Source organism: Astatotilapia calliptera, chromosome 12, assembly GCF_964374335.1.
Source record: "Astatotilapia calliptera chromosome 12, fAstCal68.1, whole genome shotgun sequence".
Taxonomy (NCBI): Eukaryota; Metazoa; Chordata; class Actinopteri; order Cichliformes; family Cichlidae; genus Astatotilapia; species Astatotilapia calliptera.
The window spans coordinates 18,462,315-18,475,295 of NC_137433.1; the positions used below are offsets into that span (position 1 = coordinate 18,462,315).

The window sequence follows — 12,981 nt, forward strand, 5'->3', positions numbered from 1 at the left end:
AAAATACAACTAGGTGTGAAAAAAATAAATGAGTTGACTAATGTTGGAAAAAAAAATGTAGACCATATATATACAGTCTTTAATTTTTGCTTGTGCTAATGGTTAGATTTGTCAATACAAGAAGAATGAAGAGATATTTGGTGCATATGTTTACTGAGGCTTGGGCGTTCATTGAGATTATGAGTCTTCCACACACAGACTTGTTCAGGTGCATATGCTGAAGTCAGCTATGTTACTATCTATCTATCTATCTATCTATCTATCTATCTATCTATCTATCTATCTATCTATCTATCTATCTATCTATCTATCTATCTATCTATCTATCTATCTATCTATCTATCTATCTATCTATCTATCTATCTATCTATCTATCTATCTATCATTCTGACAAAATATTTCAATAAGTGGCAAGAGGGGGTGGGATAAATCCAACTGCAACACCCATTATAGAAAATATTTTATAAAGCTGTCAAGGATAATCTATGAGGAGTTACAAATACATTAAAATGTTGAAAGACTGTGTTATATGGTGTAAAGTTGAAAGCAACCTTGAACTCTTTAGTGCCCTTCGCTCTATGTTCATGAATCAAACAAAACACCCAACTTTGAACTTGACCTTCATTTTGATCCCGGATACACACTTGTTAAGTTTGTGACTCTGCATCTTACGTGTCAGATTATTAGTGTTTAAAATGATTTTTTATTTATTTATTTAGGTGTTACAATTTTAATTATACTAGAATACATAAACAGTACTAAGCAAAAGACGTAAACTCACACATCCTATAGTCACTATGAAGACCACGATGCTTGCGTAGTGCTGACGTTTTTTCCCCAACCATCACGTTTACTATGGTAAAACACTCATCACTTCATACTCACACGGTGAGATCTATTTTATTTAAATGGCTACAAATTCATAATTCAGCACCTTAGACACAGAGATATAAGGCATGACTTTCTAAACGAATATTATAGCCATTTTCCCCTTAAGGAGCACTGTGGTTGTTTTACTACCTCCTCACCCAGCGAGCAGTCTGGTCTGGAGGCTGGCACTCGCTTTGCTTTATGAATGGATGGGTGTGGCGCTTGTGACAAGCAGTGATGCAGTCATCACTGTGCTCGTTGATAAGCGCTGGCGTGCTGTCCATGCAGGATGGTTTGGAGTGAAGCACAACTGGGTTCTGCCACCGCCTGGGAAAGACAACGCGGGAAGGAAAGGGGAGGAGAAGACAGAGAGAGAGAGACAGCGGCGACAGTCTACTCCCCAGCAAGGACCAAACTTCTGGCAAGGGATTCGGTGAGACGGGGGACTAAAAGATAAAAGTGCGGGTGAGATAGAACAAAGGGCAAATGCACTTTTATTTAGGGATATGCTGTTTAGTTATAGGCGGATTACAAATAAATAAAAATGGAAGAAATATAAATCAAGACAGAAAAGATCGAAACGGGGCTGATGCCACGAGGATGAAATGTATGCCAGAGACGCTCGTACGTCTGCGACGTAAAGTGTAATATTTTAAGAAACAAACAAAATAAAATAAATTTAAAAAAAGAAAAAAAAAAGAAATAGAGTAGTTCAGCCATGATTCTGCTGGGTAAAAACAGTCAGACAAAAGAAAGCAGGGGCAAGGTTCCCCTCCTCCGTGTGTTCCCTCCTTGTAGGTGTGACAGAAACAACAAAGGGACGTGGAAAAACTCGCATCAGGACCACAGGCTCACAACTACCCAGACAGATCCCGGAGCACAATAGCAGGGGTCTGCAAACAAGAGCATGTCTGCAGGTTTTGCAATATGCAGCAGTCTCCGTGTAATTGCATTTCTCCTGGCGTCTCTCGGCTACAACAGTCGGGAGTATTTTTCTTCTGTCAGCTCTGGCAGATCTTTACACGAAACGAAAGCGATGATTTGAGGAATTTCAAGTGCTGAACCGGAGGAGCAAGTGTTAAAGCATGTGAGTTATGATTAGATGTTGTCATCCCGAGGAATGCTCTTAAGTGATCGCAATTGTTTGTGCCTTGCAGTTTAATGGGGAGAAGCGAGAGACGAGCGCTGCCCAGAATAAAGCGAATGGAGTAGAGCAGCGGAGAGGTGTGAACTTAAAGTGGACGTCGAAGGGGGGAAATAAAAGAGCCCTGAACTGATTGCAGAAGCGAATGTGTTTCAAAGGTAGGAGATTACAGGGATTGTTGCACATGCTACGTGTATTGCCATGCCATTTAATCTGTATGCTCGCTACAGAGCAGTTCACAGTGCAAGACCACATGTGGACAGACAGCAAAGGGTTGCATAACGATTCAGTTAGTTTGGGCTGTTCAGTGTATTGCGCTATCGACATATCGCAGGCTGAACTAGAACAGCCTCCGTTTTGAACTTCTCCGAAAGCTTTTTGGGAGGTTACATAAGTTATCTTAGAGGGGGTGTACTGAACAAACACTTGAAAAGTAATTGAAATTTTACTTTATCTTTTTATTTGTAGATCTTCCTATAGAACCCCCCCCCCCCCCCACACACACACACACACACACACACACGTACACACAAAAACACTGATTTGCACAGCACTGATGAAACTTTGTGACCTACCTAAAAGGGCAGTTTGGGTTTTTGTTTTTGGCAAGTGGAAGTTCTACCTCATACTCTTCCCACTTTTCTTTTTGTGGTAAAAAGGGGGAAGAACTGCACAGATCATCTTGTTTAGCTGTGCTCTACTGTAAATCCCAGTTTCTTCTGCCATATGGTGATGTTCCCTGCAACTGCTAGTTTGCTTAGCTTGGTTAAATACAGAATTAGATGTGCTCACCACCTGCAGAAGTCTGGATACATGAGTCAAGCTTAAAGGAATAGCTGCAGAATGGAGTCACTTAGTGTCTACAGAGCCAAACAGTGATTCGCTGCAGTTACTGGCCAAAGCATGGAAAGAAAACTGGTTTCTCTGACAACAGTCTAAACACCCTCCCTCCCCCCCTTCATCAACCACAATAGAAGCATGGTGAAAATGTGGTGGGTGTAGGGATGGTGTGACAAAAGTTGACATCAGTTCCTCCACTTTTCCCTCGCTGTTCAGTGTTTTTTCTATCAGCTGTGGAATTTGAACCGTTCTTCCTTTTGGGGTGAGGCCCTTCCCTGCGTCTGCTCAGAGGAGTAGGATGTCTCAGTAGATGCGGTGCATATGTGTTTGTGAGTGTGTGTTTAAGTAAGTGTGTGTGGGTAACTGGGGCTTTCCAGTAGAGTTGCACACCAAACATTCTTGGCTGTCGAATGGCTGACTAGCGCGCCAAGTCCACACAGCTGGGAATCGTATAAGAAGAAGTGTCTTTGTGTGATCTGGGCAATACGACGCACATGCACAGTCACATGCGCGCACATGCTCATGCACAGAACTAAAACACACAAATAGTCTGCTTTAAGCCTGCACCTCGGCTCAAGAACAATTTGAATAGTTGGTGTCTGTGAGGTGCATGTGTGTGTGTGGTAGGTGTATTAGATGTAACTAGTAATAAAGTGACGCTCACACACACGCTGGTGGAATTCAACATAACTCTTCACACACACAGAATGGAGAAAATATAACAGAGACTCAGTCATCCTGCAACAGTGTCTTCTTTTCCCAGCACCACATGATGTTTGTCCTCTTTAGTAAGTTTTGAACAGAGAAAACATGGTGGTGGTGGTGGAGGTGGTGGTGGTGGGATGGAGAGGGAGGGTGGGAGGGCAAAAGAGAATAAGAGAAGGGATTGTGCTGGCGATGCCAATTGTACAGTTTGTTTCTTATTGGCTGCTTCTCTGGTTGTTGTTGTTGTTGTTGTTTTAAATGGCGTGTCAGTGAGCAAAGAATGTGTATGCAAGAGCAGAATGCAGAGTGAGAAAGAACATAGGCCTTTGTCTGCTGGGAGAAGAGAAGAGAAGCAGATAGTATCAAATTAATATAGGAGAAATTGAGCTGTAGAGGGAAGAAAAAGGACAGGAGTTCAAAGAAGAGGGACACGAAGAGGTTTCGGCCATGGAGGAAAGAGTAAAGCAGGGTGAGAGAGTGAGAATGAGAAATTCTGACAGAGTCCTATTCCATATTATTGTAAACATGAAGGCAGAACCCTTCTTTTTCTCAGATCTGTCCTGTTTTCTGTTTGAACCAAGAAGCTGATAAAGGAACGATTTCATTAGAAGAAATGAAAAGAAAAAAGAAAAAAACCAGATAAGTTAACAACTGGCTCTTCTTCTTCATCACAATCTGTTCAAAAAACAAACAAAACATCCCTTTAGAAATGATCTCTTTCCACATGTTGAACATTTGCCTTATGATAATCAGCTGCACCGTGTCCCTAGCACTCGCTGATTTCTTTGTACTTGCAAGTGTGGCTTGGTGCGATTACTTTACAGATTGAAACTGCTCATCTGAACAAAGTTCTTTTTGTACAAAAAACTGAATGTCTACATTATATGATGCATACGGGAAGCAAAACACACATTTGCAAGGCCAGAGAGTCTGTGCGTGAGGGAATATGTTTTAGTTGTGCGAGACTTGGATAAGAAGGTGTTGTATCATCAACAAGGACGGACCGGGGTGGGACAGGACCACACGATCAAACGAGAGGAGATAAGAGAGCTGGCTGAATTCAGAGAGGGTGTCTTTGTCCATTTGTGGTTCCTCAGATAGCTCCAGGCTGGATTGAGGCCAGGGGCTGACAGGGGTTGTGTCTAGAGATCTGAGATCGCTGCACTGATAGGAAGGCATATTACACAACATCACTGCTGAAAGAATACGATTAAGGTTTTTGGTTTCAAAGGTTTTATGCTGCAAAAGTCATTTTGTTTGTGGTATTTTAACTTTTAGATTTTGGCTTTTCCAGATGTGCCTTGGATTCAGTGCCCGTCATGCAGGAAACGCTGCCTGCCACTGCATTGTGTGGCTGCAAAATGACAGATTACCAGAGAGCTGAGGTAGGTTAGGGCCACCTAAAATTATAGCTGAAAAGAAACTTCCAAAAAAAAAAAAGACTAGTGGACTGATATTTGAAACGGCCGTGAGCTAACAGTGGCTCTGACAGTCTGGCATGCAGAGACACATATAGATTGTTCTGCTTTTACACTCCTCAACCCATGCTATAGTTTCTCCATTTCTCTATTTAATCACATCTCTTGCTCGTTGTAACCTGTTGTCCTGTTTCTATTTTGCTGTGTGGAAACTTGGGTGCGTGTGTGTCTGCATGTGCATCCAGGAAAGGATGGCGAGATATTCTCCCGAGACCAAGTGGCACCATTTGGTGGCTTGGCTGTACTGCATCTCTATTTATGTTCATGCTTGTGTTGTGATTGTGTCCTGGTCGTACGGCTCTATCACTGTGACGACTACATCTTCCTGTGCAACTGTGCATGATTATGCATGCATAGTTTTGCATGTGTGCAAGGCTGTATGCAATTTGACCCCTGGAAATCTTTCTTTAGCATCTGCTCCTCTCATTTGTGGCAGAAAGCCGATCCCTTTTGGTGAACTGGCTCCAGCATCATATGACTGACCAAATTGCGATGATGTTTTGGAGTGCGCGTGTTCTGCAGTACAAAATGACATTGCATATCATAACAGGTTGCCTTTTGGCTATTGATGTATATGTGTGGAGTTGTGTGGGTGTGGCTGTCTCCTTGCATCGCCTACAGGACGCTCTAAGCACCTCCCAGGCCCGAATGGGCCCGCGCAGCTCCATAAATCTAGCTCGTGTTGCTCACACAGCAGTAATCTCTAGCGTCTTTTATTTTCGATGCCTGCAAGCCTGGAACTCTGTCTCCTTATCTTCCTGTTTGTTTTCACATCTTTCCTTTCCTGCCTGTCTATCCATTCATAACAGCAATTTGGCTTTCATTAACTAAGGATGGGGGGGAAAAAAACAAAAACCAATTAGCACCTACATTGCCAGAAGCTCTCCTTGGGTTACAGAAAGTGACATAAAGAAAAGGAGAGTTTCTCTGAAGTTTCGCACACATATTTGCTCATTTTAGCATTGTCCTCCACTCAATTTCTGTCCCCACTTGTTTTAAAGAGGACACTTGCAGTGTAAAGATGATTTTTCAGTTATTTCTTTAGTCATTCTAGCAGCTTTCCCATCACAGGGATGCATCCAAAAAATCTTTTAATGCAGTCAAACACAAGACCCACAAATATAGAAACAATGACTCACACAGTGAAGCTTTTAAACTCCAAAAACCAACATTTCCAAACCACACTGTATAGACATAAACAGACTGACACATACATACAGTATCTGTCTCGTCTAGTAATAGCCAAACGCAGATTCTCAGAGAGCAGAACACCCAAGGGTGCCGTTCCTGCTAATCCAGGTCAGACCAGCTTCAGTCTTGGCTGAACCACCCATGAAACCACAGGATTTTTAATCTGTAATTTTGCCTGTGCTTGTGCGGTTGGCTGTATTTAAGGTGTTTCCTTGCATGTCTTCTTTGACACGTACACATTGTTGCCCCGTGATCGCCCGCCACGTGCCATTTATTCGAGCGCTGCCCAATTTTTTGCTGTTTCAGAATGATGCAGCATGTCTGACTGATGCTCTCTCGGCTCTCTGTCTGTCTCGCTTTCTCACACAGTCAAGGACACACACACACACACTCCAGAATAAATTAATCAGATATGATAACTGATAGAAGCAAACGCGATGTATGCAGGACTGCAGTGTCTGTGGTTTGTTTCCTCATGAAAATTGGAAATTGACTCATCACATATTATGTGGTGTGGCTAGACATTTTAAGCCATGTTCTATTTTTAGTTATTGCAATACAGGGATCTTTTCCTTCATTTAAATCTATTGAGGGGAAAAACAATAAAACACTGAGTCATGTAGGTTGAGGTCAGACACAGCGGATCACAAAATACAATTTAAGGGTTAGACAATAAAATCTGGTTTATCACCTGTGGTCTTCTTAAAGCAGACAGTTTGGAAATTGTTGCACTGACTGGCAATGAAATATTCTCGGTCTTTGTTTCTGTCTCTCTCTGTCCCACTGGAATACATCACCAGAGTTAACATAAATATTTAATCATTTTATTATCTTCATTCCTGTTTAATGGCCCAACATACTTAATAGCAATGCACTCAACAACATCAGAGGCCAGGTTATACAAAAATATTGACTTCTTGAGTCTTGTTAAGCTCCATTATGGTTTTCTGGTCAGCTGTCTTTTAGTTTCATCTTTGAAAGAGAATATCTTTGTGCTTCATCTTAACATTTATTTGGTTGAAATGACCTGTGCCCACAAGTGGCTAGGATTAGCTGGTATCATTGATGGTGGAGCATCCAAAAGAGCCTAACCCCACGCCCTTAATCAAACGATTAAAACTTGTGTGGCCGTGCTATGGCTTAGCAAATTAATGACATGTGGTCACAGTGCGTGGTGATAATTGCATGCTGGTTGTATCATCAGGCCATGGCACAGCGGTGTGGAAATAAATAAAAAGGAACCGCTAGTATAGATTTTTCCATCACTATTTTGGGATGCCTCTGTACACGGGATATCAGCTTTGTTTCTGCGCACACATTTGCTGTCTTGTTTAATGACATTCCTGCATTTGGAGATTGCATGATGACCTCCTTTGCGATACAGCCGAGCAGCGTGTGTAGGATACTCCAATTTAGTGCTTTTAGGTGAAAATCATATCTCTTCATTTGATGATTTTTTTTTCTTTTTTTGAGATTTCAGGCCAGCTGACGGATTACATGCCACCTGCACTGCCTGAGAAAATGCTTTGACCACTCGGGATTATAAAACCCACTCAATGGGCTGAACTGAATAAAATTAAAAATGCATTGCTATCGAGGTAAATGCTTTATCTGTGAGATGCAAGGGTTTTACCTAACAATTCGTTTGTTTTTGTTTTGTTTTCTCAATTCTAATACAATGCGAGGAACTCTGCAGAGCAGCGCAACTAGATAAATGATATGCAGGTTATTTGAAGTAAACACAACAAAGGGCCTTCCTGTTATGCCATGGTGCTCTGTAATGTGGCTATCTGACTATTTCTGAGTCTCCCTGTGATTTTTTTTTTGTTGCTGTTTACACTTATGCTCTTCCCCTCCTCTCTATCTTCATATCTGTTTCTTTATGTAAGCAAGTGTCTTTTAAATAGAAGCAGATGGATACTGCATTAGGCTGATAGCAATATGGATATTGCAAGAAAAATGGAAGCGAGGATGAAAATGTGCATTATATCAAACATAGAAATGTTACATTAACACGCTCATTTACAATATTTGACAAGGATCTTTCAGTTTTCAAAAGAGAACACACAAAGTTATATGTTTTTACAATTTAACAAATTAAATGCCACACATAGCAGTTGGAATATTTTTGATTATTAAAAGAAAATAATGAAAACTCATAATCCAGCCGACATGTTTGACCTGTGGTATGGGCTTTCATAGGTAGAATTTCCTAAGCTGTGGTGTTTGCAAGCCAAATAGATTAGGAATCTCTGATACACAGTATTTTGCAGAGTGAGCAGGGTTGATGTACTGACTTTGTGGAGTGTGATCTCGGCGGGCCTACAGTTCTGCTTTTCTGTGCCAGACTGAAGTCCAGAGGTGTTTGTCTTGGCTTCGTTCTCTGTTTGATCAGGCTGTTTTGAGAATACTGACTGACCTGTGCTGAGGCCAAATACATCTCTCTCCTCACAACTTTAGCATTTCCTTTGCCTCTGTCCCTTCTCTGTCCTATTGTCTCACAAGTTTAGAACTTTGAAACATTAAATTTAATGTTCATTTTCAAAATATTCTTAAACCTAGCAGTTTGAATTGGACCTTTTTTTCTTTTTGTACAAGATAAAGAACAAAATCAAAAATATATTTTTTTTCTTTTTATTCATGCAGTTTTCAAGGGCCCAGTTTCCTTCTTCTTCCCCTTTTCTTGTTAGTTATCTGATCTTAACCTCACTCCAAAGTTTAGTCTTATATGTGGTTCAGAGAGGTCACTAATACTTCTAACCTTACCACGGGTAGTAGGGAAAATGTCAAGACCCACTTATAGATTGCATGTATTGCGAAAGAGACTCCATCCTTTGATCTGCTGTAAAGTGCTGGTCAATAAAACTCTTAAATGCCCGGTATAGTGCATAGCACTCTGCACAACATAAATATCTGCATTCGCATGCATTTTGGCTGGGCGCGTTAAGGCTGAGAGAGCCTAAATATTTCCCATAAAACTATTACAAAGCACTAAATACTTTTCCCTTTTACAATGCATCATTAATTTCTAGTGTTTGGTGGCATTTTCTCTCATTCCTGCCAATAGATTTCTCAAATAATGTTGTTACTGCAGTGACTATCAACAAGGCAACCATGGTGAACCACAGTTACCTATGCAATAAATACAAATATTTAGTCCATTTGATAAAGGATAAAGAAAGGTTTCTCTTGGACTTGTAATCTCACACTAATGTTCAACACTTGTTCAGAAAGAAAAAAAAGAATCTCTTTAAGTAAATGTGCCAACGGATCACCGAGAAGTGCTACGCCTGCAGCACCATGCCTGTTTAATGGGTGGCGTTTCCTCTTTTATAAAGGATATAAAAATGTAATTCTAACAACCGATCTGCTTACTCTTTCCCTGCCATCACAATATTATTAAAATTAAGTAACACAGTATCCTATATACAACACTTTCCAAGTAATTCCCGATAAGATCATCACTGATCCCTGCTGATGGATTTACTAAAGGGCATACTAAGACAGTATATCAAAAGGATTATATCAATTTCAAGCTGACAATGAAAATTTTTCATGGATTATACACTAAACTTGTTCAAGGCAGGAAGGAGAATAAAAATCAATCATATCAACCATGGTGTACTAAACCTGGGCCTGTTCTCTATTCTTAAGTGTATTTTTAAATTATATGACATGCTAAATATGTTGCTTGCTTAAAGGAGTCAATCTCCTTCAAGGCTAAAGCCTCCTGACACTGGTTTCCTGTGCTAACCTAAATTCTGCCCTCAGCTTCTGAAGTTACTCCAGCTCTGGTCCTACTTCCTTCCCAGCCTCCATCCCCATTTCCATATCTGTCTCTGTGTCGTTCCTTAACCTGAATCTCACACCCCAGCTTCACATAATTTCCTGCTGCCCCCCTGACCTAAGTACCTAACTCATCTCCACTAGTGTAATACCCTGATACCTGCACAGCCTATGAATCCTTAGGGTCCTAATCGGCTTAGCCATCACCTGTCATGGTAACTAAAGTAATCTTTTTTTTTTTTTTACTGGAGCATAATATATGCTCCATTTATCACAAATTAGTAAAAAGGACTCTTTATGTATCAAGCTGTGCTCAGGTTTTCTGAGAGACGCCTTATATAAAAAGCTGCCAGCCCTGGTAAAATTAAAAAACACCCAGGTTGTACAGATATGTTTAGGTTAGAAATAGGGCTAAGTTTCCACCAAACTGAACTATCACTTTAAGAGTTTGGACCAACGGCTGAAGAGAGCCTTAATACGATTAGCCCTGGCACTTGACAGCTACAGCTTAAGAGGCACCTCCGTTGACCTGTGTGTCTGTCCAGCAGAGAGTGTACATGTGTATTTCCTTGCATTCATATATGATCTTAAGGTTGCCTTTTTAGAGTATCAGGGAGGCTGTTTGTCTGTCCGTGCACGTACTCCTGTAAACCTGAATTGAACCAAAAGCCAACTTTTTTTTTGTAAATCTTTATCTGTTACTGCATGCACTGGAGCTCAGCAAGCCATGCCTGTGCAACCTCAATCCCCCAAAGTCAGAATGCAGGAAGTACATAACTTCAAAGGCAGATGCATAGTCTGTCTTTATCGCAGAAGGTTTGTGCCACTCAAGAATTTACTTTTTCACTCTTCTGCATGTCAAAACCCCATATCCACCTTGGCTATCACTCACTGCTGTTTTGTCTCAGGCTGTGATTTTGGATAAAATAGGCTTACAAGCAAGGAATTTAAAACAAGAAAACGATTCAGCAAACACAAAGCCGATGGAATCACTGGAATTTGCCACTGAAGTGTTTTTACTTAGAACTGAGTACTGGGTACTTGAGGCTGTGCCAAAGACACTATATCCACAGAGAGACTTGAGTAACTTGACTTGAATATGATCTGCCGGTGGTTGCGATGGGCTATGGGGTTGTGGTTGGGTGCGCTAGATGCCGCATTGCTCTAACTGGGTCGTTTTGGCACTCTAGGGCTGCTAGTTGAGGACAGCGAGGAATATACAGCACCGTGTTCTTTTTCACTCCAGGCACTTCATTGCGAAAGCCAGGCACCACACTGTGAAACATTTAAGTTGGCATTAATATCATAATCAGAGGTCTGTTTATTCTCAGACAGACAGCAGGCAGTTAAACAAAGAGACCTTCCCCTCTCTCCCCACAATAAACCCTCAGTGGTGCCGCCCTCCTCCTCTTTCCTTTTCCCAGCCTCTCGCCCTGTCCTAAAGACACTTCACATTCCCAACATATTCAACCATCATGGCCCACCAGCATCAACAGCACAAACTTGACCTGGAAATATATCTGTATTAAAGTCGTTGAACATTTTTCTGCAGCCAAGCAGTCAGACTCAACAAGCTGCCGGCCCACATGTTATGACACTGGGGGAATAATAGCTGCAGACAAGTATGTCAACAGAAAGTTTTACCTCTTATATTGGGTCTGCTGCAGAACTTGAACTTTAGCAATTTAGCAGCTCAAACAAATTAGTCTATATTTATTCCTTCCAGAGACTGAGGGGGTGGTCGAGTGTGCATGTAAAAGAAAAAAAAAACAGTCTCAAAAATGCTAACGTGTCTGAATCAAGCAACATGGTGTGTGTTTGTGTGTGTGTGTATGTGTGTGTGTGTGTGTGTGTGTGTGTGTGTGTGTGCGTTTAAATATAGCTGTTGTTTTTTAGTTTTTGTTTTACAAGGCATAAAAGATAACTAAGTATGTCTCCCTAACACAAAACACCATTTAAGCATTTTAATAGTCTATAATATCTTCTGACCAATCAATTGTCGCTTTCTTTAAAGGTTTCACTCGTTCGGTCACAAGCAGTGCAGTGACTTGTCTTCATTAGCGTGTAATAAAGCAATGACCACTGGTCCCACACATGTAGTTTTCCAGCTGGCTCATGATAAGGCATATTACTGATAACTTCGCAAGTAAACAATTCCTCCAGCCTCTCTCCCTCACTTCCTCTTTTGCGCCCTTGCCTGTCTGCCTCATTTTATACTTTGTCTCAGGCCTTATCTAGCGTTAAATGTTTTTCACGTAAACTCACACTGTGCCATCGCCCATCGCCAAATAGGCCGGCTGTTACAAAACACACTCTATTTCATGCCAGGGTGCCGGCTCTGGCAACACTCAGCCACTTCTCCATGCCACTCTGTGTATGTGTGTGTCTGTGTGAGGGAAAGAGAGAAAAAAGAGACAGAGCTTAACAGTGGGAATAAAAAAAACTGACATATTTGAATTTATGAGCTTTTTTTTTTCAATATTTTCCCACCATCAATCATGTACTGTAGAAATGCCAGTTTCCCACAAGCTCGTTTCACTAACGTTCACTTACTCCAGATTCACCTTTGACCTTTCATATCTGAATTTTCTTCCCAGAGAAGCAAATGCCACATTTTTTTTTCTTGTCCCTCACCTCTAAAACAAAATTGTATGACAAAATCATCCCGCTAGACACACAAGTGAATGCTCTCATCCTGTAGATCCACATATGGAGTGTAATGTTTGCTGGTGTGTGTGCTTTGATATGTGTGTGTGAGTCAGTGCCGAAGGTAGAATTTAATCTTTGATATCGTTATCAGTTCCAGGGTGATGGTGGACTGTTTGCAAGACCCACTGGAGCTCTGACCTACTTGTGTCAGTGAATAGGTTGCATAGGCTGTTTTTTTGTTAAGAGTGTGTGTGTTTGTTAGAGTTTTGGGAGGGTGTGCACTTAAAGCGAACTCTGTGTGGACACAGGGAGTGTGAG

General features: G+C 41.2%; 1 protein-coding gene across 2 annotated transcripts in view; it reads left to right on the top strand.

The window, feature by feature from the left end:
• The first annotated feature begins 1,013 nt into the window (after window positions 1-1,013).
• rhobtb4 (Rho related BTB domain containing 4) overlaps window positions 1,014-12,981 on the top strand; it is a 34,409-nt gene continuing 22,441 nt past the window's right edge. Inside the window, exons 1-2 of one of the 2 annotated variants that reach the window (XM_026186232.2) lie at window positions 1,158-1,303; window positions 2,028-2,172. Coding sequence is in view for 1 of the 2 variants with exons in the window: in XM_026186228.2 (XP_026042013.1) it covers window positions 1,080-1,303 (224 nt within the window). In the remaining variant the exon portion in view is untranslated. Of the gene's footprint in view, window positions 1,304-2,027; window positions 2,173-12,981 lie in introns of both variants that reach the window. The other variant, XM_026186228.2, reaches the window with a different exon arrangement.